We start from the raw sequence: 24793 nt of genomic DNA, 5'->3' as shown, positions 1-24793 counted from the left end.
ATAGACTATCAGACTGGACATACAGTAGACTGTGTCACCCTGAACACAGACTGTGTCAAACTGTGTCAGACTGGACATAGACTGTGTCAGATTTACAATGCAGACGACAGTCTGGGAGTACAGACGTGGTTTTCAGGTCCAGGTATGGTTTGGGGCTACCAGCAGTGACATGCTATGTGAGAGCTTAGCAACACTTGACATCAGTTCACTGCCTCCACTTCCTTGTTTTCACTTCCCAGGTGAGAGAGAGGAGCGAGCGAGGTAGTCTGTGTTCACAGTCTGACAGTGAAAGAGAGAGAGAGAGAGAGAGAGAGAGAGAGAGAGGGGCACTGGGTGTTAGCGAGTGAGACAGGAAGCCTGAAGCCTGGGAGTGGTCACATGTATAAAAGACAACTTGTCTTCCTTCTTTTGCACTCAGCTTCTCTCTCCCCCGTCTTACTCACACCTGAGACTCTACCTGGCCAGGTAAGCTGACTTAGTCTCACGCTCACGGGTTTTTGACTGGGTATTAATCAGGCTCTTTCTGTGCAGACTGTTGATTGTTGTGATACAGATTGTGGCAGTCAGTGTGACACCGAGTGTGTGTGCATGAGACTGATCAGTGTGCGTACTGGTTATTTGCCAGAATGTCGTGGGACTCTTACATCACCAACCTGAAGACACCTGATCAGAGCGGGCAATGTCCGATCGAAGATGCGGCCATCTGCGGCATCGCAGACGGCACTGTGTGGGCCGGCACGCCTGCCTTCAAACAGATACAGGTAAATCCACACACACACACCAGAGCTTCCTGCAGGAAACACTCGATTTACACTTTATTCTTCACACTGATCAGACGAAACAGAACATTGAGAGCCTTCAGCTGTCGGGTGCACGTCGTATATTCATCAGTCACCAGGAAGAGGTTTTATTCAAAAACGTGTAGCCGCAGGAGGAAGACATTTCCACTTCCCCGTTGACCAAAACTTTTGAGTCTGCAGCCCAAAGAATGACTGAAACTAAGTCAGTCAGCTCAAAACCCATCACACGTTTATTCTTTTATTTGTTTACTCTGGAAATATAAACAAACCAGCATTATGAGCCTCAGCTGCTGAAAATCCTTTGGAGGGCAACTGATGACCTCACTGCCAAAGCTGTCACCCCATTGGCTGATTTCCCCCTAATTTTACAAAAATGTCTACTGGGTTTAGCAGCAGGTTAAAAACGTTTTGTCGGCAGCATCCCATCAGGTTTTCTTTCTGGTCGAGGTTTGGGCGTGTTTGATTTGTTACCCGGCTAGTGAAGGCGGGCGGAGCTGCTGCTGCATGAGAAAAGCAGGTGGTGCAGGTTTGCAGCGAGCTGCTGCTTTGCAAAAAGGAAATAGCTGCATGTGAAGAAATTATGAGCCTCTGACTTATTCCAACGATTTTAATAAAATCTGATATGGTTTTTTGCTGTGAGGAGATGGACTCTGGTTAAATTCAATCGATTTTTACTTGACAGGGAATGAGAAAACATTTACCACCTGATTTTTCTTATTTCTGGGGACTGAGATAAAACTAGTCCTGGCGGGCTGAAAGGAGTCAATTGATGTCTGACTAATGTTGAGTGGCAGCTCAGTTTGCTGTCAGAAATACATTTTCTCTGTGCGATTTTGTCGAGCAGCAGCAGTTACACGTGGTTTCCGGGTGTTTCTGCGGCTTCCGGGCTGCAGTGCGAGCGTCGCTTCAACTGCCTTATAAGGAGACGTCAAAAAGCGGCAAATTCAGGAAGTGGAGACGATCACTTCTCGTTTCTGTGTCTCACCCGCTGAGGTGAGGGTGGAGAAACAGCTGCTGTCACTCAGTGTACACATTTAAGGTGTGTGTGAGGTGAACACACACACACACACACACACACACACCTGGTTTGTTTGTTTGTTTGTTTGCAACCAGGTTTTAATCTTTGAATGACAACACAGGCTTTGCTGTGTGTGTGTGTGTGTGTGTGTGTGTTCACACTCATGGTAAGTAGGCTTCACTCTGATTGGCTGGCAGGTTTCAGGAAGTGGTTTTGCCTCTGCAGGCAGCAGAGTGTGCACTCATGTCCCGGCTTGTCCTCCACATTCTCCTTCTTCGCTCTTTCCTCTCGTTTCTCCTGCAGCTCAGACTCAGTTTGAACGTGTCCTGCTGATCGATCGGGCGTATTGATCAATCCAGTCACCTGACCTTTCACCCTCCCACAGTTTTTCTCTTCATACACGATTTCATTGTGAAATCATCGACAAACTTCTGTCACCTGTGAAAATAGTCCAGTAGTTCAGTATTTGACTTCAGGTATTTCTTCTCGTGCTACTTTTACCCCACGGCCTTTACCTGAGAGCTATTTGACACATGAAGCACCTGAATGACACGAACAAACCAAACTAACAGTAAATGTTCAGTTGAGAAAATCAGTTGTCAAATATTTAAATAATCATCGAAGTAACTTTTCATTTCAAACAAAAAACTGTTCGTGCTTCCAGCTTCAGTGATCGGAGGCTCTGCTGCTCTTCTTCAAACAGTCAGAAAACAGTCAGAAAATAATCATAGCCTGCAAAATATTTCAGATTAGCTCCAGCTCGACCGACTACAACAATAAAATGCTGCTCACATCATAGTTTTATTCTTGAGGCTTCATTTAAAATGTCGTGTCAAACAATAACCCAGACTTCATCAGTGCTCGTGGCTAAACAGCAGCCAGAGCTCAACCTGATAGACACAAATTCTGTTTCTACTGATCAAAGATCAATAATCAGGTGGTCTCAGCTGTAACACAGTATGTTAGGCAGTGAGTCAGTTCAAAAACACTCAGACAAACCAGACAAACCAGTTTTAGAGAATTCATGGACACCTGACCTGCAGCCGGAGCCACACATGGAGAGTGGACCCAAACAGCAGTTTCCTCTGGTGACAAGTCGACGTGAAGTTTTCATTGAGACAGATTAGTTTGTTATGAGAGTTATGATCACCTCCACTTCAGGTGTCTGCTAAACAGGTTTTCCTGCTAAGATTCATGTAACACTCCTGTAATTCACTGTTACTGACTTAGACACATTTTTCCTAGTTAGCTGAGAAACTGCATTGAATAAATATTAGTAACAAAGATACACAATAAAACATGTAATGAGCTTATGATCTCAATAAAAGGTTTGGCAGCAGCTGACCCGTCAGTCCAGATGTTGTGGTAACAGTCTGCTGTCTGTCTCTCCCACAGCCCAATGAGATTAAGAGGCTGGCCGGAAACAGGAGCGACTTCGCCCAGAGTGGCCCTATGATTGCAGGCATAAAGTGCCGACTACTTCGAGACAACCTAGACACCGAAGGCATGCACGTCATGGACTTAAAGACTGCAGCTGACGCACAAGGCAACACCTACAGTGTATGCATTGGCAAGACCCTCCAAAGTAAGAGCATGCTTCCCTAAAGGGGAAGTTTATTTTATTTTTATGTTTATTTGCATAGCACCAAACCACAACACACTCATCTCAAGGCACTTTACAAAACCTACAAAACCCAACAAATCCCTTACGAGCAAGTAGATTAGCTAGTGTGTTAGCAGCAGGCCACAGGGGTCCATCTGATTTTAGTTTGAAGACAATGTGTTCATCGTAGATGATACTGTCTGTACCTGATATGTCACAAAATGGTTGCATGGATTGTGGCTAAAGCTGGTTCACATGGTCATGGCCCCTCAGGATGAACTTTAAGACCTTTGCTGATCCTCAGACTCTTCATTGGGTCAAGATTTTACTGTGTCAGCACTTTGGTTTATGAGCAAACACCAGTAGAACCACCTGAGGGACATGCCCATCAGCCTCACCTGGACTTTGTTTACTCCTAATTAGCCAATGTTAGCCCTTAGCAATGTTAGTCCTTAGTCCTGATGCTTAGCTCACAGAGCAGTTAGCATGTCTCTCAGATTGCAGACATAATTCCAGACGCAATGAGATTTCTACATGTATAAGTACTGGAGCTGGTTTTAGAAGTCAGCAGTGGGAAATATCTAAAACTCAAGTACTTTTACTGCTGAGTACTCAGCAGTGATTAGTGTAAATGTGATGTTAGCACTTAGCATGTAGCTCACGGAGTGTTTTCAAATGCTTGGACTCTTCTGTCTCCACAGGTATAATTATTGTTAAGGGCACAAAAGAAGCCTCTGGGGGGCAGATTTCAGCAAAGCTGCACACCATCCTGGACTATCTGAGGAAGCTCAGCATGTAAGTCAAGATGGCCGCCCTTCCCTCCTGTTTCCGCCAAAGAAGACGGCCGCCACCCCTCCCTCCCTGTGCTATGCGGCCATGTTCCGACCATCTTTACTTTTTCAGTTTGTGTCTTTGAGGATAATAAAGTGTTTAAATAAAGTTTTAGTTCATGTAACGAGTGAATGACAAAAGTGAGAACGGAGAACGTGCACGTCCGACGGCCCGCGGTGCTGTTGTTGTTTAACATGTGGCGCCAGTGTTAAGATTTTTATGGTGGAGGTGCAGCTGCACCAATCACAGCTCTGGAAACTATAATCACATACCTGGAAAATAAAAAGCGACTGCACTCTGCGTCTGAGTCTGTTACTAAGTACACACTGTACACACTGTACACACTGTACTACTGCAACTCTACAAAGAAACACATGAAGGGGTAATGTCTACTACTAGCATTACAACTACCACCATCAGTTCTTACTACTACGGCTGGTACTACGAACACTATTCCTACTACTTCCATCATTACTAGTAATGGTCTTACTACCACTACAACTATGTTGTTACTAGTTTAACTACCATTACTCCTGTTACCACAATGACTGCTACCACTACTAATACTTATTCTACTGCTGCTACTACTGCTAACATATCACAACTACCAGTAATACTATTACCACTAATGATATCATGACTACTACTAATACTACTCTTACTTCTGTGACTACTGCTGCTGCTACTAAAAATATCAGTACTGCTATTACAATAACTACTTCCACTACTACTGCTGCTATTACTAATATTAAACTGTAGTACAGTTACTCCGTTACAGTACATTGTAACTAATGCCTTGCGTACAAATATACGTTCAAATGATACAGCAGCTTGTGACAGCAGGTTAACTACATCTATACTACTACACAGTGTACTACAATAGTACAAAGACCTACTGTAGAGTGTCAGATGAAGAGTGTGTATAAGATGAGATGACCCCCCCCCCCCAGTCTGTGTTGACCCCCCCAGTCATGTGAGGTTATATTTAGACTCCAGTACTCGGTCTGTGTACTGTGAAGTACAGTTAAAGGTGAGTGTAAAGGGTAAGGTGTCTTGTGTACGTGTGTGTGTGTGTGTTGGGGTGACTGGCCTTTGCAGTGACAGCTGAGCCGGGCTCACATTTCCCCTTTACATGAACTTTGACCTTCTCTGAGACAGTTAGGGACCGTCCGACTGTTCAGAGACACAAGGGCTCAGGAAACATCGTCTGGTTTCTGTGCATCGTCATCTACTTAAACAAAGTTAGACTGAAGACTCATCCTGCTGGTTTCTCCCAGTGCATCACTATGGAAACAGATAGTACTTCTAGAACCTGTACCGCTCAGGCTGTTGCTGCTAATCCTATGCTCATACTGTTTGTGTAGTACTTCCATTAGACTAATACAGCTTCTAAAACCAGTTCTGCTGATGTTCCTATTAGCTCTGATCATTGTTCCTTCATATTGGAATATTTCAAGTTCTATAAAGTTATTCATTCATTACTCTGAATGATTTCATGATGGCTGATATTTTGTAACTCATACATTAGATTTAATTAATGTTTCCCCTTTTTAAAACTGTTGCAGTCTGGCCCCTTTCAGCAGTAAACCCGCCCCTGTACTGCAGTACTGCACAGTAAAATTACAGTAACTCTGTGGATTATTTGCTGCACAGTTTATTTAAAGAGGCTGTTCTGTGGGAAATACAGGTAAAAATGGTTTCGGTTGAAAGTCAAATCTTCAGATTATTCTGAAAATGAAAGCAAATTCATGGAAATAAACTTGATACTGTTGTTCAGTACTTTCTGTCGATGTGAGTGAGGCTGAGTTTGTAAATGAAATAAAACTGTGTTTTTCCAGTGCTGCCCTACGGAGTCAGAGTAATGCCTGTGTCAGCTCTCTGGCCTGCCGCTCTTCTGATTCCTGCAGGCCTGACCCAGGCAGACGCTCCCTGGCTCTGCACCCAGCCTCCTCCCCCGCACCAGGGAGCGTCTATAAAAACCCTGCAGCGAGACAGGCGGACACTTTCCACGTCAGTCGGACAGTCAGACGGACAGACAGACGGTGACAGACGACAGCCCTGTTCTTCTCTAACAGCACAGCTCAGGTAGGCTGGAGCAGGACCAGCTCTCAGCTCTGGTTGGTCAGATTTTGAACCAGCTGCTGTTTCAGACTGTTCCTGTTTGTTCTCATGTTCTGACTCTGCTCTAAAACTCTTCCTCCTTTGGTAACCTGCAAAACCTGATTCATTTCCCACTTTTATTTTGAAAGTCTTATTTTGCAGGACTTTACAGAGGGCGTTTGACACACTGGCTGTCACGATAAAGCTCTTACTCTGTACACACTGGTCATTTTTACCAAAAGCCTAAAACAGCCTGTGGGGCTTTGACTTTCAGCAGCCTGAAGGTCAAAGTGCTGAAACACTGAGCTGGATGCCTGAAATCTGACAAACAGCAGAGGAACAAAGTCCAGGCAGACACACAGTGTCTGACAGTCAGGAGCTCAGACAGGAGCCTCAGTCCAGGGAGGTTCTATTTTTCTGCAAAGCATTTTGGATAAACATGACCAGATAGAAACTTCAGAGCTGAGCCTTGTTATTTGTTCACATTTCAAACATCCACTGATTCTCTGTGATCAGCTGCTGTTTGCAGTGAACCCACAGATGTGCAGGCAGCTGGATTACTGTCACACTGAAGAACCTTCTCAGGCAGGTTCTGCAGGTACAAGCAGCATCTTTGTGGGACATTTATTCTAGATGGACACTGTGCGGCGTTAAGTCTCACTGAGTCTGAAATATGTGTTTGAGTTAGGACCTCAGTTTTTACTCTGCGTCCAGGCAGCAAAGCCAAAACCTTCATAGAATAAAAACTGCTAGAACTGACAGAACCACAGGACAAACCAACATTTCCCACCAAATGAAGGAAAAACTGCAGACGAATTATTGTTGTGGTAAAAATATATTTCCTCTAATTCTTCTTCTTATTTCTATCACATTAGCATATAAACATAATAGTACTGCCAGCCACAGTAGCAGTATACGCAGTATATCTACGCAGCTGCACACACACACACACACACACACACACACTGTTACATAACACACACACAGCAGACATAAGACATAAAGGAAGTTAAATCTGTTTACTGCAGATACTCTGTGTACTACCACTACTATTAAAACAACTACAGCTATTGTTCATACTGCAAATATCATATACTCCCATCAATAGTACACTGTGGTACCAGCAGTTTTAGGAATAGCATTCGAGATAGTAATTTTAGTATTAGCTGAAGTGCTAACAGTAGTTTTAGCAGTAGTAGTACTGTTGGAACTACTGCAGTATTACTGCAAGCAGCATCAGAAGTTAGTGTCATGCGGTGTGTGTGGTAAATATTGGTCATAGTGGCATTACAGTGTGTTTCCTGTAACATCACAGCTGGAACACATGTGCTATTATTATGTATCTGCACCATAAGAGTCTATCGTTATAATGTTAAGGTGTCGTGCACGCTGGGTGCTCACGTGGACACTCGTAATAAAACATACTGAGTCGGGGTCAGGGGTCAGGGGGTCAAGGGGTCGGTGTTTTCACCTGTTTCTAAAAAAGCGGCTCATTTTACTCCGTCTAGTGTCTTCAAGCTAATTCAGTCCGACTATCAGTCCAGGATGAGGTTCTTGTTTATAATATAGCTTTGTTTTAATTAGTTAGCAGTGACCTCTTTATTAGGTACACCTGTGAAGGAGCAGACTGCACTGAGGCCACAGCACAAGAATAAATTTGGATACAAGGACGAGCCTTCAGTTATCAGAGTCTGAAGAGGCTGATATCAGTTCACAGCCACAAATACCTCTTCAAATGTCAAGAACATTAATATGAGTGTGTGTGTGTGTGTGAGAGAGCGTACTGTAACTCTATCACAGCCAGGAGGAAGTCATGACCTGAGTAGAAAGGTCAGGGATAAGGTCAAAGGCTTTTACACTCCAGACCTGCTGTATTAATAACTTTCTCTGAGGACACACAGGAAGACAAGGGACTTTAACCCCCCCCCCCGCTGTGGCAGCTGAATGGTCTCTCCCTCGCTCCTATTGGTCCCTTTACTTGTCGCTCATGTCTCATGGTTTGTGATTGGCTGTGTGGGAAGGGGTGGGTGGGGTCTGACAGTGGGGCAGGGCTTTCTGTTTCATGGACACATTATGGCGTTACACCGGATCTCTGCAGCAGGTCTGACACACACACACACACACACACGCACACACACATGCACACGCACACACGCACACACACTGAATCTCACTGATCTCTGGTTCAAAACAGGTGTTTCTCATTTTCAAGGTCAATTAGGCCAGCATTTAAATTTCAATAACCTTTATTGACAGATTCACTAAACAAACAGATAAAGACTGAATCTTCTAAGCCACAGACAATTACCACCCCTCGTCCTATAATCCAGGACCCCATCCCAGTCCAAGGTTTGTCCTGCTCTAATTATCTTAAAAAGTGTTTCTGTTATTTTAAGTCCAGTGCCGGGTCTCATTCTCATAGACCCAATCTGGTTTCTGTCGTGTTGTACTAATCCTGGCACATTTCAGGTTCCTAGACTTCTTCTCATAGTTCAAGTTTACTTTAATGTGTCCACCATGTTGTTCCAGCAGCAGATCCACTGGAGACCTTATACGATGGGTCCAGATGTCAAAATGTGGATTGATCAGCAAACATTTCAGACCTGACCTATGTTGTTTTTTGTCTGTCTGCTTCAGTCAGGATGTCGATCACTAAGATCCACGCTCGGGAGATCCTGGACTCCAGAGGCAACCCCACAGTAGAGGTGGACCTGTGGACCGCCAAGGGTGAGCGACATAACAAACGTGTTTTGAGATGTTCTAGAGTCCAGCACAGAGACAGAGTTAGCCTGTGTGGCTAACTAAACATGATGTCTGTCTCACAGGTCTTTTCAGGGCTGCAGTTCCCAGCGGTGCCTCCACTGGAGTCCATGAAGCTCTGGAGCTCCGTGATGGAGACAAGACCCGCTACCTGGGCAAAGGTACGAGCCGATGGTGGCGCTACAGGCTGAGCTGTGAGATGAAACGCACCTGTACCTGTTAATGTTTGTGTTCCTCCTGCAGGTACGGTGAAGGCCGTGGAGCACGTGAACAAAGACATCGCCCCCAAGCTGATCGAGAAGGTACCAGCATCAGGAAACTGAACTTATTACTAATTCTGTGAGACTCAACAGGACATCAGTTCTCTGGGTTTATAAACATAACCTGTCTGTCTGTCCAGAACTTCAGCGTTGTCGAGCAGGAGAAGATCGACAAATTCATGCTGGAGTTGGACGGCACTGAGAACAAATGTAAGTTTCCTGTCTCTGACCCGCCTCTCTGTCTCTGACCCGTCTCTCTGACCCTGACTTGTCTTTCTCTCTCTACAGCTAAGTTTGGTGCTAACGCCATCCTGGGTGTGTCGCTGGCCGTCTGTAAGGCCGGAGCAGCAGAGAAGGGAGTTCCTCTGTACCGCCACATCGCTGACCTCGCCGGACACAAGGATGTCATACTTCCTGTTCCTGTGAGTGGGAGGGGCTGAAACAATTTTGAATTCCTAATTAAACGTAATAGTGATAACTCTTGTGAAGTGAATCCTCAGTAATTTTACCAACCAAAGGTGAAACTATACTGCAGTTTGTTTGCAGTTGTCTAGTACTACAGTGTGTAACTTCAGAACCTGTTTGTGTAGGCCTTTAATGTGATTAACGGAGGAAGCCATGCTGGAAACAAACTGGCCATGCAGGAGTTCATGATTCTTCCAGTTGGAGCCGCCAACTTCCACGAGGCCATGAGGATCGGCGCTGAGGTGCGGATTTGTCCTAATGTCAGATGGACTTTGTTGTATTTCTCCGGTTGGTTTTACTGCATCAGCTCTGCTGTGTACAGCTTCAGGAAACTGTAGTGCTGCTGTTTGTGTGCTCAGGTCTACCACAACCTGAAGAACGTGATCAAGGCCAAGTACGGTAAGGATGCCACCAACGTGGGAGATGAGGGAGGTTTTGCCCCCAACATCCTGGAGAACAATGAGGGTGAGTCATCGACCTGCGAGTCTGTCTGATGTCATTTCTTCACACTGCCCCCTCATGTGTTCGACTCCCCTTTCTCTGATCCCATCCCTGCAGCTCTGGAGCTGCTGAAGACGGCCATCGAGAAGGCCGGTTATCCCGACAAGATCATCATCGGCATGGATGTGGCTGCTTCCGAGTTCTTCCGCAACGGGAAGTACGACCTGGACTTCAAGTCCCCCGATGACCCATCCAGACACATCTCTGGAGAGAAGCTGGGAGACCTGTACCGCAGCTTCATCAAGAACTACCCTGGTAAAAACACTCGCACAGTATTGCAAGACTTTGAAGGAGCATGAGCCAAGACTTTGCAGACAGTTTGATAACTGCAGGCAAACTGTGTCTCCCAGCTGTATTACCCCCTCTGCCCCCAACCAAGCTTTTTCCCCTGTAGGGGGCAGTAAAAAAACTGCTATCTGAAATAAAGTCCTCCTTATCTTTGGTGTCCCATGTCTCTGCCTCCAGTCCAGTCCATTGAGGATCCATTTGACCAGGATGACTGGGAGCACTGGGCAAAGTTTACTGCCTCTGTAGACATCCAGGTGAGACAGACAGACAGGTGAGGTCTCTGTCAGGACGAATTCATACTGTTTAGACATGTTATCGGTCAGTTATCAGCTTCCTGATAATTCAGTGTTGCGGAATCAGGAACCAGAACCCAAATCAGGTTCTGTCAGATTTAAAGAAAGCTACAACATTAAACTGACTCACTGTGCGTTTTAACCAATCAGATTGTCGGAGACGACCTGACGGTGACCAATCCCAAGAGGATCCAACAGGCTGTGGACAAGAAGGCCTGCAACTGTCTGCTGCTCAAAGTGAACCAGATCGGCTCCGTGACCGAGTCCATCCAGGCGTAAGACACCCTATCTGTCTGTCTGACTGTGCATCTGTTTAAAGAAACACTCCATACATGTTCTCCCCACCCACCTGTCTGTCTCTCAGGTGTAAGCTTGCTCAGAGCAGTGGTTGGGGTGTGATGGTCAGCCATCGCTCCGGAGAGACTGAGGACACCTTCATCTCTGACCTGGTGGTTGGACTGTGCACTGGACAGGTAAACAGACGGACAGGTAGATTATGACACACCACAACAATTTCTGAGTCACTCAATGTCTTTCCTGCCTCTCGCTCTCAGATCAAGACCGGCGCCCCCTGCAGGTCGGAGCGTCTGGCCAAATACAACCAGCTGATGAGGTGAGAACGTCCTGTCATTTACACAGTAAAAGCACAGACATTAGCTTTACAAAATAAAAGTGCCTTTAGAGAGCAAACATCCTGACCTCTGTGACCTCTGACCTGTAGGATCGAGGAGGAGCTCGGAGACAAAGCCAAGTTTGCCGGCAAAGACTTCCGCCACCCAAAGATCCACTAAGCCCCTTCCTCTCTTCCTCTCTGTTGCTATGACAACTGACTGACACCTAGAGGGCCCTGAAGCCACTGTCCCCTCTGCAGCTGTGGGTGAGAGGTCGGAGGTCACAGCGGGAATGCCCCCTCTTCCTAGCCATAATTCCATTAAAGATGTTTTCTACATAAAACACAAAGATTCAATAAAGATCAAAAGTCAAACAAACATGACTGACTTCCTTCACTAACAGCATGTGGACGTGACCTACAACCACAGGTTGTACAGGTAACTTCCTGTCTACCTGTTTAGTCTTTATTCTTCTTCACTGTGCCAAATAAATACACCAAATTATCTGTGACCAGCTGCTGTTTGCAGTGAACCCATGGGTGCACAGACAACTGTCCCTGGATCACTGTGAGACTGAAGGAAACTTAAAAACAGCAGGGTTCTGAATGAGGTTCTGCAGCCTCTGTTTGCTCTAAGTGGATTTATGGAGCTTTATTGTGGAGGGACACCAGAGATAATGAGATCCTCAGGAAGTGAAGGTCACACTGAATCACATCAACATGTGTTTCACGTCTGAGTCTGTGTAGACTAGAATAAAGTGAGAAGTCACATTATAAAGATGGAGGGTTTGAGGAGTCTGACTGGAAACCGCTGTTTCTAAAACCCTGACTAGAGTCCGTAGGTGTAGCTGAAAGATTCGGGTCTTAAACAAGGAAACATTCTGGTTTAAAAACTTTGCACAGTTCCACTTGTGTGTCTGCTGGTGTGGAAATACTCCAGCGTGGGAGTAAAATATTCAGATAAGTAGATGTGAATGTCTGAGCTGACGTTTCTCACACTGGACCCGGGTCCATTATTCCCGTCCCCTCTCTGACGTCAGAGCTGCACGATGAGGAGTTTGGGCTGAAGGCAGCCTGTTGCCTGGTGAGGAGCAGCCGCCGTGCTGAGCTGCTCTGAAAGGACGAACCCTTCACATGAGCTTCACCGAGTGTTGTGTGAATGGTCTCAGCCTGCTCAGCCATCAGAGCTGCTGGAGTCTGCATCGTGTCTCCGCCAATAATGTCACGTTATGGTACTTTACACAGTATATTTAATATTTATTCTCCTCTGTGTGTGACTCTAAAAACTGCACTACCCATGAACCTCTGCAGCTGTTGCTATGGAGACAACTCTACAGCTGTGACATCAGAGCTGTCTCATATTCCAAACAAAGATTTTTTAACTTGGTTTGTGAGGACACAAAACTCCCCAAAGTCCCAGAACCTACTCAAGGACCCCACAAAACCTCTCCAGGGATCTTTACGGTTCAAGATCTATCCCTAGAACCTCCTGAGCAACGCAAAGTGACAATCCAAGAACCTTCAAGCATTGTCTGGGTTTCCTCATGGACCTGTCGACCAACCTCTTCACTGACCTTTGCTCTAATGAGTGCTGCGTTTATGTGCTGCTGAAAAACTCAGACATTACAACTTTGAATGTGGAAGTTCAACATGTGGAAGGTGGCTTTCTAATTGACAGGTGTGAACCAGTGTCTTCATACTCTGGAGTCATGTGGCTTTAGCTTTTACACCAACACTGTCACGTAGACTCCAGGCTAAATAAAGACGCACGTGTGTCTGTGTCGGCTGGTTTTCCTCCGAACACGAGTCACCTGATTCGTGCACACAAGTACAACACACACACACAAATGAACAACATGTACATGCACAGGAAGCTTCTCCAACCCAAATGTTCATAGACTTAGGACATTTATTTCAGTAAAATCAGAGGTCTTTCAAAATATACCTGAGCAGCAGAGGAAGCTGAAGCTGTTCCACAAGTCGTTGGGATGATTCCAAAAGTGGTTTTTGTTCTTGAAGATGTTTTCACATGTCTTCGAGGAAGTCACTCGTGCATGAGCAGTCTCCAATGGGGTTTTACAGCCCTCCAGATATTCTTGAGGAAGCTAGAATGGTCCTGGAAGGGCTTCAACTGGGGTTTTAAATCTTGCAGAGTTGCCACAGGTCATTGAGAGGTCGCTAAGGAGGCTGTCATGGTCCTTGAGAAGGATTCTGGAGTTTCTAAGGGGCATCAGGCTCATTGTTTGCTGGTTTCTCTAGCTCAGTCTGGTTATTAAGGACGTTCATATTTAAGCTTCTCCAGGGGCCCTGGAGCCCACTGATGAATCCTGGAATGCTTTCCAGGGCTGCTGGTACTGGGAATCCTGGAACCTTCCAGATTTAACCTGGTTTCTAAGGACGTGAGGCAAGTTGGCAGAGTGTGTGTCATTGTGTGTGTGCATATGTGCGTGTGTGGAGGGGTGGGGGGTAGGAATGTGGTCTGCATCTCTCTTACACACACACACACACACACACACACACAGACAGAATAATAACCTGCGATCCCTCTAATGAATTGATTGATGAGTGTGGGTTTAATGACCCCCCCCCCAAGTCATTGTCCTGGACAGACAAAGCCCCGCCCCCCATTCAACCTCTGACGTCATCAACCACACACACATACACACACACACCTTTTGCTCAGACCTTCTGCGCCCCTGTAGCCCCAACCTCTCCACAGGAAATAGTTGCTAGCACCGGCCCGGTCGCCACGGTGACAGTTTACAAGGATGTGGGACAACCAAGGTCAGAGGTCATTGGGGTCTGAGAGAGAGAGGGGGACTGTTTTCATGGCTGGATAAGGCTGGGCTCTGATTGGCTGAAAGATAATGAAGATGATGGTGAAGAGGAGCTACAGGTGTCATAATTTGCAGGTAACCATGGCAACAGGGTGATGCTGCATGTTAGCTGTTAGCTAACTCAAGGACTCCAGGACCCTCCTTAAACTTTACTGCAACCTCCTTAATGAGCATGTAAGGTTCCCCAAGAACATGTGATACCTTCTAGAGGACTGTGGGTCCCCATCAATGGAGCCTGTCCCAGAGTCACCTGGAACTCCCTGCCAACCTCTTTAAGAATGAGAACCAGGTTTGGTACATTCTCACGGACTCCTGGAACAGTTTTAGCTTCCTCTGGTGCATCAGGTATATTTTGACCCTGGGCCCACCACAAGGACCACTTGAGTTTCCTCATAGACCTGTTATAGTTTTTCTGGGACCTTCAAGTCCCCAAGGAGCCCAGGAACCTGCTCCTCCTCTTAGATCTTATCCCTCCACCCCCCCAGACCTGTGGTACCTTATCGCCGATGGTCTCATAGACCTTTTTCAAGGACCATTTGAGTCTCCTCATGTGGGTCTGGTACCTTGGCAAGGACCCCTGGATCTTTTTCAAGGACTCCAGGTCATTTTTCTTTGTGAATGAACATGAATCACAGCATCTGATTGGTCGATATTTCAGTCCTTGTTTCGGTGTATTCATACATCTCACACACACACACACACACACACACACACACACACGTGTTACTGTGTGTGTGTGTCGTCGGGGCAACCACAGTGAGAATGTGTGACATCACGGGCCTCAGGGTACATAAAGGTCGACGAGCAGGTCGAGCCCAGACCAGTCCTCATACAGGACAGATACACACCAGGCTCCATTCATAGAACATCACAAATAATCAATCACTTTTATTGACGATATCATTCTGATTGGAAACGTTTTAGCCGGTCACGTGACTGAACGACAACCAGCAGGATCCTCTGGAGTTTGTTGGGATTTTTGTGTTTAAATTGGGATTTTCGTTGGAATATTTCTCTGCTGTAAGTTCTGCTGTTTTATTGTTAAAGGCTCGTAGATTTATATGTTTGATTTTCACTCAAAGTTCGATTTTAAAAATGTAAAGTTCAACTTTAAAAAGATCAATAAACTCTCATCAATCAAATCTGTGACCAATTGACACAATATGACCAAAGATTAATTAAATGTAACTAAACTGATACAATTTCAACAATCAGATTTGATCTAAAACACCCAATTTTAACTTGAATCTCAAAGTCAGAGCTGGTTTTTAAAATAATCAAACAAAATAAAACTATGATATGCTGATCTTTACTGAGCACAGTCTAATTTAATCCAAATAAAACATTTCTAGTCTTATCTCAGCTACATGTTTATTAATATTCTAGTTAATAATCTAATGTCTCATTTAGACGTCTTCATTTAATTTTTACAAATGTTTATCGTGCCTTAATTTAATTTGTAAAAAACATCAAGTCTAGTCTAAGTATAAACTTAGTATGTTTTTAAGAATCTAATTTAATTCATAATAATAAAATGACTGAATAATGTTTTTCAACACTGATGTCATCTAATCTGTAAATGTATCTAATATTGATATAAAATTGTTCTACATCATAAACAAAATTTACACATCATCTCATACAGTTTTAACTCTTTCCATTCTCGCTTAATACAATCAAATCTTAAATGATTTTTATTGCACATTCAACTAATCCGATATATAAATTGAGATAAATCTAATTTAAGGAGCAACAACAAACTACTGATAAATGAAGTTGTTGGTTTTAACTTCACAAAAGCTCAAAATCTGCACGATGCCGATGGAGTTCTGGGACCAAGGCCATAAAAAGTGAGAGGTCAATAAACACAGCAGAGTAAAGGGCTGAATGTAGGATCGCCATCACTGTGAGAAACAATAGGAAAAGCCACATCAACAGCTGATTTATGTTTATATACCTGAATTTACTTTAGGTTCAGTCTTGAACAGGTACAATTGGGTCACTCTAAAGGCAGGAACAGAGACATGGCAGGTAAAATATCTTCCAGGTTGTCACCTAAGGCTGAAAATCAGTAGGAATACACGGAAACAATAGTTAAAATCACCAAAAAGCTTCAATCTCAACTAGACTAGCTCTGCCAGGAGAATCCACCTCCTTGAAAGCTCATGTCAGATCTGGTTTGGTGAAACCAGTATTGCTGGTAGTAGACTGAGGCCAGCAGTTTCACCGTTTTCCTTCTTCATGCTAAGCTAAGCTAACCAAAACACCTGTCAATCAGGACAATCAGTCTGTTGCCATGGAGTTATTTATTTAATCTGTTTTCTCTTTTTGTTATTGGTCCAAACAAAGATGGCTTCTTTTTCTTCATCCTTCTCTTCTTTCATTCCTCTTCTCCTCCTCTTCCTCATGGTCGCCGTGGAGTCGAGACCTTCACCTCACCAAGATGACATGCAGGTCAGTGAAGACCATCATCATCATTTTTATTGTTTCTTCATCGTCACACCCCAAGTACCTGCATTTGTTTGTTATTATACTATTTATCATCATTATTATGCTCATCTTCCTCAGCATTCCCTTCTCATTCTTTCCCTCCCACCTTCATCATCCTCATCTACCTTATCCTCATCATCAGTTTATTTTTTAGTTATGTGAGGCCTTCCATTCTTATTTCTTCTCTTCCTTTTTCTTCATCATTTTTATCTGTTTCATCAGCGGTATCATCTTCCCCTTGAGCTTCTGAGTGGAGAACCGTTGCTCATCTTCTTCATCATTAAATCAAACATAAATCAGAGGTCCAATAATAGAGCCCTGTGGACCTCCATGACCAGAATCAGCTCATTGCTTTTTACAGCTTAACTGAGCCTCATTGTTGTTTACAAACACCATCATTTCTGTCATGTGATTGGTCTGAAAGGACATTTCTCTATGAAAGGAGGAAAATGTATTATTACAGATTATTACTGTTTGACTATTTATGGTATCAAATATTATTTTATGGAGCTTTAGTGTTCAGTAAAGTTTGTGTGTGGGGACTTAGTGTGGGTCTGCTGTCAGACAGCAAAATGATAATAATTTCAATAAACTGACAAAGGTTCCTTTAACAACTTCTCTCTTCTCAGGTGTTACACTCTTTGTTTGGCTCTCATCTCTCTTCTCTCATTTTGGCCACGCCCGCCCTTGATGACATCACAGAGGGGTCAGCTGGACACCCCACACCCTCCTCGTCCTCACCACCTTCTATGGGATTGGCTGTGAATCACGGTGCTGTGAGGGGATTGGCTGCCAGGCAGGAGGCAGTCCCTCGGTTCTTCCGTGACTTCTTGCAGCAACAAGCCAAGATGAGGAGGTGGAGCCGGAAATCGATGTTTGGAGGAAGAGGATGTTTTGGGATGAAGATGGACCGCATCGGCTCCATCAGTGGACTCGGCTGTTAGAGCTGGACTGGGTGGTATTGTGGTGACCCCATCACCGCAGCTTCAGATTCGGATTCTGGAGCAGGCACGATGATGCCATGGTATTCACCATCAATTCAGATGCTGATCTCAGGTGTGTTGCCATGGTAACAACTCGTAACATTAAGAAAGCCTGACTCCACCTTAGGTCCACAGACTCTTTTGACCTAGGTGATATTACTACAGGCGACCTCAAGCTGACCCTGCATGACCTCTGACCTCTAGGATCACCTGGTCCATCAGTCAGAGACTCCATGTTGAAACTTTACTAATGAAATACTAAATGTAAAGAAACCAAGGCCCGTACTGGTCAAACTGGTGAGAATGACTCTAAGGACAACAATCACTGGCTCATGTTCTCCAAGAACATACAAAAACTGAAGAATTTTGACTTTTCTCTTTCATTGAAGTCCAGAATTTATTTCAGCAGTTTGGGCCCTGGCGTAGCACTGCAGGCAGACGCAGGTCTTACTTATGACCTCTGACCTCTGACCCCTGGCTACAGCACAGCCAGTAACAAAATGTGTGTGACAACCATGTGTTCATTGTGGAGATATGTGTGTGATAATGATTGTGTGTGTTTGTGGACCAACTACAGTCTGAATGCAGGCTGCAACAAATAAAAATAAAAGACAACTGGGTTCACTTTGTTTCATTTTAGCCACATTTAATCACATTTAGGTGAGATTTTATCCTGTATTTACTCAACTTGGCCCAATTACCAGTAGCAGAGTTCACTGTGACCAGCTGCTGTTTGCAGTGAACCCATGGGTGCACAGACAACTGTCCCTGGATCACTGTGAGACTGAAGGAAACTTAAAAACAGCAAGATTCTGAAAGAGGTTCTGCAGCCTCTGTTTGCTCTAAGTGGATTTATGGAACATTACTGTGGAGGGACACCAGGGATAATGAGATCCTCAGGAAGTGAAGGTCACATGGAAACATATCAGCAAAAGAGGAAAACTTTTCCATAGTGGTTCTGTAAAAGTGTGTTATTCACAATAAGGTGCGAAGAGTACGGTTTTCTACTCTGACGACCATCCTTTGTTGAATTAGGATTATACACCTTTGTACAGGTGCACCTGGGAGCCTCTAGGGGGCAGCAGAGGGCTTTTAATTGTCCCTTGTCACGTGATGGGGTCTTCCGCTTGAGGCTTAGCTCATTCAGTTAGCAGCAGGCTAACAGTTAGCATTCGGATAATACCCGTTCAACGTCCCGGAAACGAACCCGCTTAGGTTCCACTTCACCGGTATCGGGTTTGTCTACGCCTCCTTCTGGCTGTTCCCGGTTTTCCTGGTCCGGATCGGTCGTTAAACCCAAAACATGTCGGCGGTGCAGCGGATGAAAGTGGCGAACGAGCGGCACAGCAAGACCATCACACAGCGGGGACATGTCCAGAAGACATCGGTACTGACCGCCGGGCGAACTGGACCTACCCTGACTGGTTCTGGTGCTGTCAGCTGTAGCCCGGGGCCGTTTTATGTCTGTGTTGTTGTAAATGTGCAATAATCGAGCTGTAATTTGGTTTGTAGTTAGTTAGATCGTGAACAGCTAGCTGTTAGCAACGGCTAGCTGTAGCTTTGGCTTTAGTTATTCTAGTGATTTTTTTTTAAATAACCATAATTAAAACTATTACAGTTTATTACGTATTTAATATAAAATGTTTATTGACTGTATATGTGCCGAAAACAAATTTTGACCCATGTCTGGTCAGCCAGTCGTCTATGGGCTGGCAAATACACGTTGAGGGAAACAACCAGACTCCGTTCAAAAATCTGCTAAATTCAGTTGTTTTTATTTCCAGAAGCTGTAAACATATGACCTGTGACTGCTGTCTGAATGTCCTACACAAAGCCTTCAGTTCGGCACGTACATAAAACACACAGGGTAGTTTTTAACTGAAGTTTTGTGCTTGATGGGCGGAGGCCAGCAGGTACAATCACATACAAATGATGAGTCTGATATAAATACGTCACGAGTTTGACACAGGACGATTTAAATAAGGGCTTAAGCCGGTTTGAAGAAAGGTTGTGGTTTGACTTCATGCGGTGTTTACTTTAATAGATGTGAAAAACAGCAGTAAATATGCAAAATTCTCAGTGGAGTTTTGTGATGGGTTGCTGAGCTCAGTGTGGATCTGACAGAGACACTTGAGGAAACACTTTGTTCTGTCTAAATGTTAAAGGTCAAGTGTGTTTCTGTCACTGGACGTCTTGTTGCAGCTGCAAACATCACAGGCGTGTTTGTGTTTTCCAGAGGCCAGTAAACGATGAGAAGTCTCCGGTGGGGCCGTGGCTGCTCGCCCTGTTTGTCTTTGTTGTCTGTGGATCAGGTGAGTTTCACCTGACTGTAACTCTGCATTTACACGTAACATGATAGCAGCCAGGTGGAGATGGAGATTTCTCTTGGAGTGAGTGTGATAAATGTGTAGAAACCAGTAAAACCAGCTGAGCTGTTGTGTGAGCTGTTGTGTGAGCTGAGTCTCAGAGCTGGTGTGTGTGAGATCAGACATGTTACAGTTCCGCTCCTTCACACATTTCAACATCACTTTAGCATCTTGTCATGTTCAGAGAGAAGATAAGACACGTTTCTGTGGTTTACAGTAATCGCACCACTTCCTGTTCCAGTTCTACATCTGTTCTACATCTACAAATGTCTTTGACTTTTGGATGTTACAGAATTTAAAATGAGATTATTGAGCAGTATTTTTCTGGTAAAACGCTCCAGGTTTGTGTTACATGTTGAAGAAATGGTTCACTCCTTTTCATGGACCTGGGTCGTCTCTGAACCTGAACTGTTAAGAACCTCTCAGGGTTCAGGTTCCAGGTTGTGTTTTGTTCTACAAATGAGGACAGTGAACGTTTTCACTGACAGTAACAGAACAGCTGTTTGTAGAGAGAGTAGTTCACTGACCCTCAGAGCGACTGCAGCTCCAGGGAAAGTAGACGTTGTTTCCTGTTACCGGTTGTTTCCTGTGACTGTTTGCTGTTACTTCTTGCTCTGTGGTATAAAACGGTTGTGTTTGTGTTTGCAGCCATCTTCCAGATCATCCAGAGCATCAGGCAGGGCATGTGATGACCTCCGACGCCAGAGCTGAGCCTGTTGTATGGAGGGGGAGGGGCCTGTTGCCATCTTGACCTTGCCCTCCACACACACACACACACACACACACACACACACACACACACACACTCATGTTCCTGTGGATTTTAAATCTGAGCTTGTTTTTTCCGTCTCACTGTAAACAGCCCCAGCCCCTCCCACCCTGCAGTAAACAGCTTTTGTTTTTTTACTTTCCTCACTGTCGATGAAGCTGATCAGTTATCAGTTATTGATTAATTGTTGTCAGATGAAGTCTTAACTCCTCCTGTCAGTTGGGGTCAGTCATCCAGCAGGGAAGTGCAGGTCCATGCTGGTCTGCGGCCGTGCTCGACTGAAGGTCAAGCTCATGCTGTATTTCCTTTAAAGGACCATTCCGCTGAGTTTTCAATGTCTTTAACTACAAATCCTGTGAGCCGTCCTCGTCGTGCCGCTCATCCTTCAGAGCAGGATTTCTTTTAACAAACCGTGTGCAAACACTGAGCTGTCTGTGGCAGGACCAGATAAGCTGCTTTTTTATTCCTTCACTCAAACAGAAGCCCCAGTGTGAAAATATTATATTTGAATATCAGGAAACTGCGAAAAACAAATGAGCTTTTGGTCAAAAAGATTTGATTTTAACAGAAGTCTGTCATTTTGTTTCACTTGTAGTTAACATGATAAAAGAACATGAAAAATGATCATGGGGTTGGAGAGATGTGAGGATTTTTATTTCACTGTGCCATAAATTCAACAATTCCTGTCAATATTTCACATTAAAAGCCCCATTTTTCATGTGAACGCCACTGAGAGTCTGAAGCTGTTCGAGCTTTTCTCCATGTTTCGACAGTGTCTGTGACAGCCGCCTGCAGCTCAGGTTTAAACATTTCATCTCACATGTGCTCAGACTTTTGATCGCTAACTTGGATGTCACGTTCAGCTACAATATTTAAAGTTTTAAAGTCTCAAACAGCTGTTGAATTTCAGGCTGTTTGACAGATGAGGTGATGATCACTTTGCAGACTGATGGACCTTTGTGACAGAGACACGTGATCAACACTGAAACATCAGTGTAAATTCTGTTAGAATAAATGTGAGTTAATGCAGAGTTACGATGGATTTTCATCACGTTTCTGAACATTTAAAATGAGAACTAAAGGATGCAAAAGAACAGACTTAAAAACCTTAAATCTACACAAACGAGAGTTCTGTGCATCAGTGGTCTAACACAGGATTTGTACTTAATGAACTCAAACCAGCAGCTGAGTCCAGAATGACAGAATTAGTTCTTGTTTTGATGTAAATAATTCAAAGGTAGTTCTCAGTCACCAGATTTAAGAAGAAAATTCTGCACAGCAGCAGAAGCTCCATCAGTCAAACCTTCAGTCGAGCTGCAGCTCTGCAGGTTTACTTTTGGAAAGATGAAGCAGTCCAAGCTGGACGATGTGCTCCGCTTTTATACAAAATAAACTGCTGATATTTTTCTCTACTCGCGTCTGATCTCTGGGTCTGATTTCAGCAGGAAAACACTGAGGGTACCCCTGAAACTGCTTTTCTATACGTTACTCCTTTTAGAGTGAAGCTTCCTCTATGGTGGAACATGTTTCTGACTTTGGGCATGAAACTGCTCAAACTGTCCTGGTGGTAAAAACGTGAAGCATCTGGTTTCAGCTCTTTCTAAGCTGCAGCACCTCCTGTTGGACAGAAGAGGAACAAAACAATAACAAAACAACTTTCACTGATGAGATTTCAAGAAAATACAACATTCAAAGAAGCTGTTTAAATTATAGCTGGTGGAAAGTAACTAAACATGTTTCCTCAGTTTCTTTGGTCCAACTCTGAGGTATTAGTACTTTACCTGAGTGTTCCCATGTTGTGCTGCTTAGATTAGATTAGATAAACTTTATTGGTCCTCAAGGGAAATTCCTTGGTCACAGTAGCTCAGTTACACACAGACACTTGAAAACTATTAAATAATAAAATAGAAAAATGTGAGCAGAAAATACAACATTTGAATATGTACGATACACACACAGAAGTAAATATACACTATATACGAAAATAAATAGTCAACACCACAGAGGAGACTGGAGGAGGATGGTATGAATGAAGTCCTGTACCGTTCACTGTGACAGCAGAGCTGGATGAGTCCGTTGGAGGATGAGCTCCTCTGACCCTCTATGATCTGGTGAAGTGGGTGTGAAGGATTGTCCATGATGGAGAGCAGTTTGTCCAGTGTCCTCCTGTCCCTCACTGGCTCAAACGTCTCCATGTCCCTGCCAATAATGTGTCCTGCTTTCCAGATCAGTGTGTTGATCCGACTGATGTCCCTCTTGGTGGTGCCGCTCCCCCAACTAAACACAGCAGAGTAGAGGGCACTCGCAGCCACAGACTGGTAGAAGAGCTCCAGCATCCTGCCGCAGACTTTAAAAGACCTAAGCTTCCTCAGGAAGTAGAGTCTACTCATGCCCCTCTTGTACCCAGCATCACTGTCGTTCCTCCAGTCCAGCTGCTGTTCAAGGGGGCCCCCAGGTATTTGTAGTTCTACTTCATCCTTGTACTTCACTACATGTCAGATCCAAACCTTGGACTTTTTCCTGCTCTACATTTATCTGATAACTTTAGTTCCTTTTCAGAATCAGATGGATCCAACAAAATACAGACTGATCATCAAACTTTACTGATCCCTGGGGGGAAATTCCCAAGATACCCAGCGGTATATAAAGTACTTCAAATTAGAAGTATATAAGGTAGTTAACCTCAGCTACCCGGCGGTATATAAAGTACTTCAAATTAGAAGTACATAAGGTAGTTAACGTCAGCTACCCGGCAGTATATAAAGTACTTCAAATTAGAAGTATATAAGGTAGTTAACGTCAGCTACCCAGCGGTATATAAAGTACTTCAAATTAGAAGTACATAAGGTAGTTAACGTCAGCTACCCAGCAGTATATAAAGTACTTCAAATTAGAAGTATATAAGGTAGTTAACGTCAGCTACCCGGCGGTATATAAAGTACTTCAAATTAGAAGTATATAAGGTAGTTAACGTCAGCTACCCGGCGGTATATAAAGTACTTCAAATTAGAAGTACATAAGGTAGTTAACGTCAGCTACCCGGCGGTATATAAAGTACTTCAAATTAGAAGTACATAAGGTAGTTAACGTCAGCTACCCAGCGGTATATAAAGTACTTCAAATCAGAAGTACATAAGGTAGTTAACGTCAGCTACCCAGCAGTATGGAAAGTACTTCAAATTAGAAGTATATGAGGTAGTTAACGTCGGCTACCCAGCGGTATATAAAGTACTTCAAATTAGAAGTATATAAGGTAGTTAACGTCAGCTACCCGGCGGTATATAAAGTACTTCAAATTAGAAGTACATAAGGTAGTTAACGTCAGCTACCCAGCAGTATATAAAGTACTTCAAATTAGAAGTATATAAGGTAGTTAACGTCGGCTACCCAGCGGTATATAAAGTACTTCAAATTAGAAGTATATAAGGTAGTTAACGTCAGCTACCCGGCGGTATATAAAGTACTTCAAATTAGAAGTATATAAGGTAGTTAACGTCAGCTACCCGGCGGTATATAAAGTACTTCAAATTAGAAGTATATAAGGTAGTTAACGTCAGCTACCCAGCAGTATATAAAGTACTTCAAATTAGAAGTATATAAGGTAGTTAACGTCAGCTACCCGGCGGTATATAAAGTACTTCAAATTAGAAGTATATAAGGTAGTCAACGTCAGCTACCCAGGAGTATATAAAGTACTTCAATTTAGAAGTATATTATAGTATAGTATAGTATATTATAGTACTTTATAATAGACTGCCACCCCACACACACACACACACACCTCCACACCCCCGCCCCGTCACTACGTAGTGACGTCAC

General features: G+C 44.0%; 4 protein-coding genes across 4 annotated transcripts; all 4 read left to right on the top strand.

The window, feature by feature from the left end:
• The first annotated feature begins 304 nt into the window (after positions 1–304).
• On the top strand, positions 305–4545 carry pfn1 (profilin 1). Its single transcript, XM_026326152.2, has 4 exons — positions 305–465; positions 626–761; positions 3214–3403; positions 4123–4545. Exons 2-4 carry the CDS (start codon positions 627–629, stop codon positions 4218–4220), a joined length of 423 nt encoding a protein of 140 aa, XP_026181937.1. The 5' UTR covers positions 305–465; position 626; the 3' UTR covers positions 4221–4545.
• Positions 4546–6179: 1634 nt separating this feature from the next.
• On the top strand, positions 6180–11908 carry eno3 (enolase 3, (beta, muscle)). Its single transcript, XM_026323028.1, has 14 exons — positions 6180–6337; positions 8990–9079; positions 9178–9273; positions 9356–9414; positions 9513–9582; positions 9661–9794; positions 9963–10079; positions 10197–10302; positions 10396–10593; positions 10804–10880; positions 11070–11194; positions 11284–11392; positions 11474–11532; positions 11641–11908. Exons 2-14 carry the CDS (start codon positions 8995–8997, stop codon positions 11708–11710), a joined length of 1305 nt encoding a protein of 434 aa, XP_026178813.1. The 5' UTR covers positions 6180–6337; positions 8990–8994; the 3' UTR covers positions 11711–11908.
• Positions 11909–16715: 4807 nt separating this feature from the next.
• Positions 16716–17858, top strand: LOC113141625 (C-type natriuretic peptide 2-like). The gene is made up of 2 exons (XM_026326164.1): positions 16716–16820; positions 17486–17858. Exons 1-2 carry the CDS (start codon positions 16716–16718, stop codon positions 17798–17800), a joined length of 420 nt encoding a protein of 139 aa, XP_026181949.1. The 3' UTR covers positions 17801–17858.
• Positions 17859–18954: 1096 nt separating this feature from the next.
• Positions 18955–22386, top strand: LOC113141782 (stress-associated endoplasmic reticulum protein 1). Its single transcript, XM_026326323.1, has 3 exons — positions 18955–19226; positions 20076–20151; positions 20854–22386. Exons 1-3 carry the CDS (start codon positions 19143–19145, stop codon positions 20892–20894), a joined length of 201 nt encoding a protein of 66 aa, XP_026182108.1. The 5' UTR covers positions 18955–19142; the 3' UTR covers positions 20895–22386.
• Positions 22387–24793: the final 2407 nt, after the last annotated feature.

Source organism: Mastacembelus armatus, chromosome 18 (genome assembly GCF_900324485.2).
Source record: "Mastacembelus armatus chromosome 18, fMasArm1.2, whole genome shotgun sequence".
NCBI classification, from domain to species: domain Eukaryota; kingdom Metazoa; phylum Chordata; class Actinopteri; order Synbranchiformes; family Mastacembelidae; genus Mastacembelus; species Mastacembelus armatus.
Note: the sequence above shows the minus strand (reverse complement) of the source record. Positions and strands in the feature narration are given on the sequence as shown.

What these genes read in the sequence shown, in the direction of transcription:
- pfn1 (XM_026326152.2), top strand. Translation starts at nt 627, where the DNA reads ATGTCGTGGGACTCTTACATCACCAACCTGAAGACACCTGATCAGAGC. An exon ending in CTGCCTTCAAACAGATACAG is followed by an intron (nt 762 to 3,213) that starts GTAAATCCACAC and finishes TCTCTCCCACAG; the next exon opens with CCCAATGAGATTAAGAGGCT. An exon ending in CATTGGCAAGACCCTCCAAA is followed by an intron (nt 3,404 to 4,122) that starts GTAAGAGCATGC and finishes CTGTCTCCACAG; the next exon opens with GTATAATTATTGTTAAGGGC.
- eno3 (XM_026323028.1), top strand. Translation starts at nt 8,995, where the DNA reads ATGTCGATCACTAAGATCCACGCTCGGGAGATCCTGGACTCCAGAGGC. An exon ending in GGACCTGTGGACCGCCAAGG is followed by an intron (nt 9,080 to 9,177) that starts GTGAGCGACATA and finishes TCTGTCTCACAG; the next exon opens with GTCTTTTCAGGGCTGCAGTT. An exon ending in ATGTCATACTTCCTGTTCCT is followed by an intron (nt 9,795 to 9,962) that starts GTGAGTGGGAGG and finishes CTGTTTGTGTAG; the next exon opens with GCCTTTAATGTGATTAACGG.
- LOC113141625 (XM_026326164.1), top strand. Translation starts at nt 16,716, where the DNA reads ATGGCTTCTTTTTCTTCATCCTTCTCTTCTTTCATTCCTCTTCTCCTC. An exon ending in CTCACCAAGATGACATGCAG is followed by an intron (nt 16,821 to 17,485) that starts GTCAGTGAAGAC and finishes CTCTCTTCTCAG; the next exon opens with GTGTTACACTCTTTGTTTGG.
- LOC113141782 (XM_026326323.1), top strand. Translation starts at nt 19,143, where the DNA reads ATGTCGGCGGTGCAGCGGATGAAAGTGGCGAACGAGCGGCACAGCAAG. An exon ending in GACATGTCCAGAAGACATCG is followed by an intron (nt 19,227 to 20,075) that starts GTACTGACCGCC and finishes TGTGTTTTCCAG; the next exon opens with AGGCCAGTAAACGATGAGAA. An exon ending in CTTTGTTGTCTGTGGATCAG is followed by an intron (nt 20,152 to 20,853) that starts GTGAGTTTCACC and finishes TTGTGTTTGCAG; the next exon opens with CCATCTTCCAGATCATCCAG.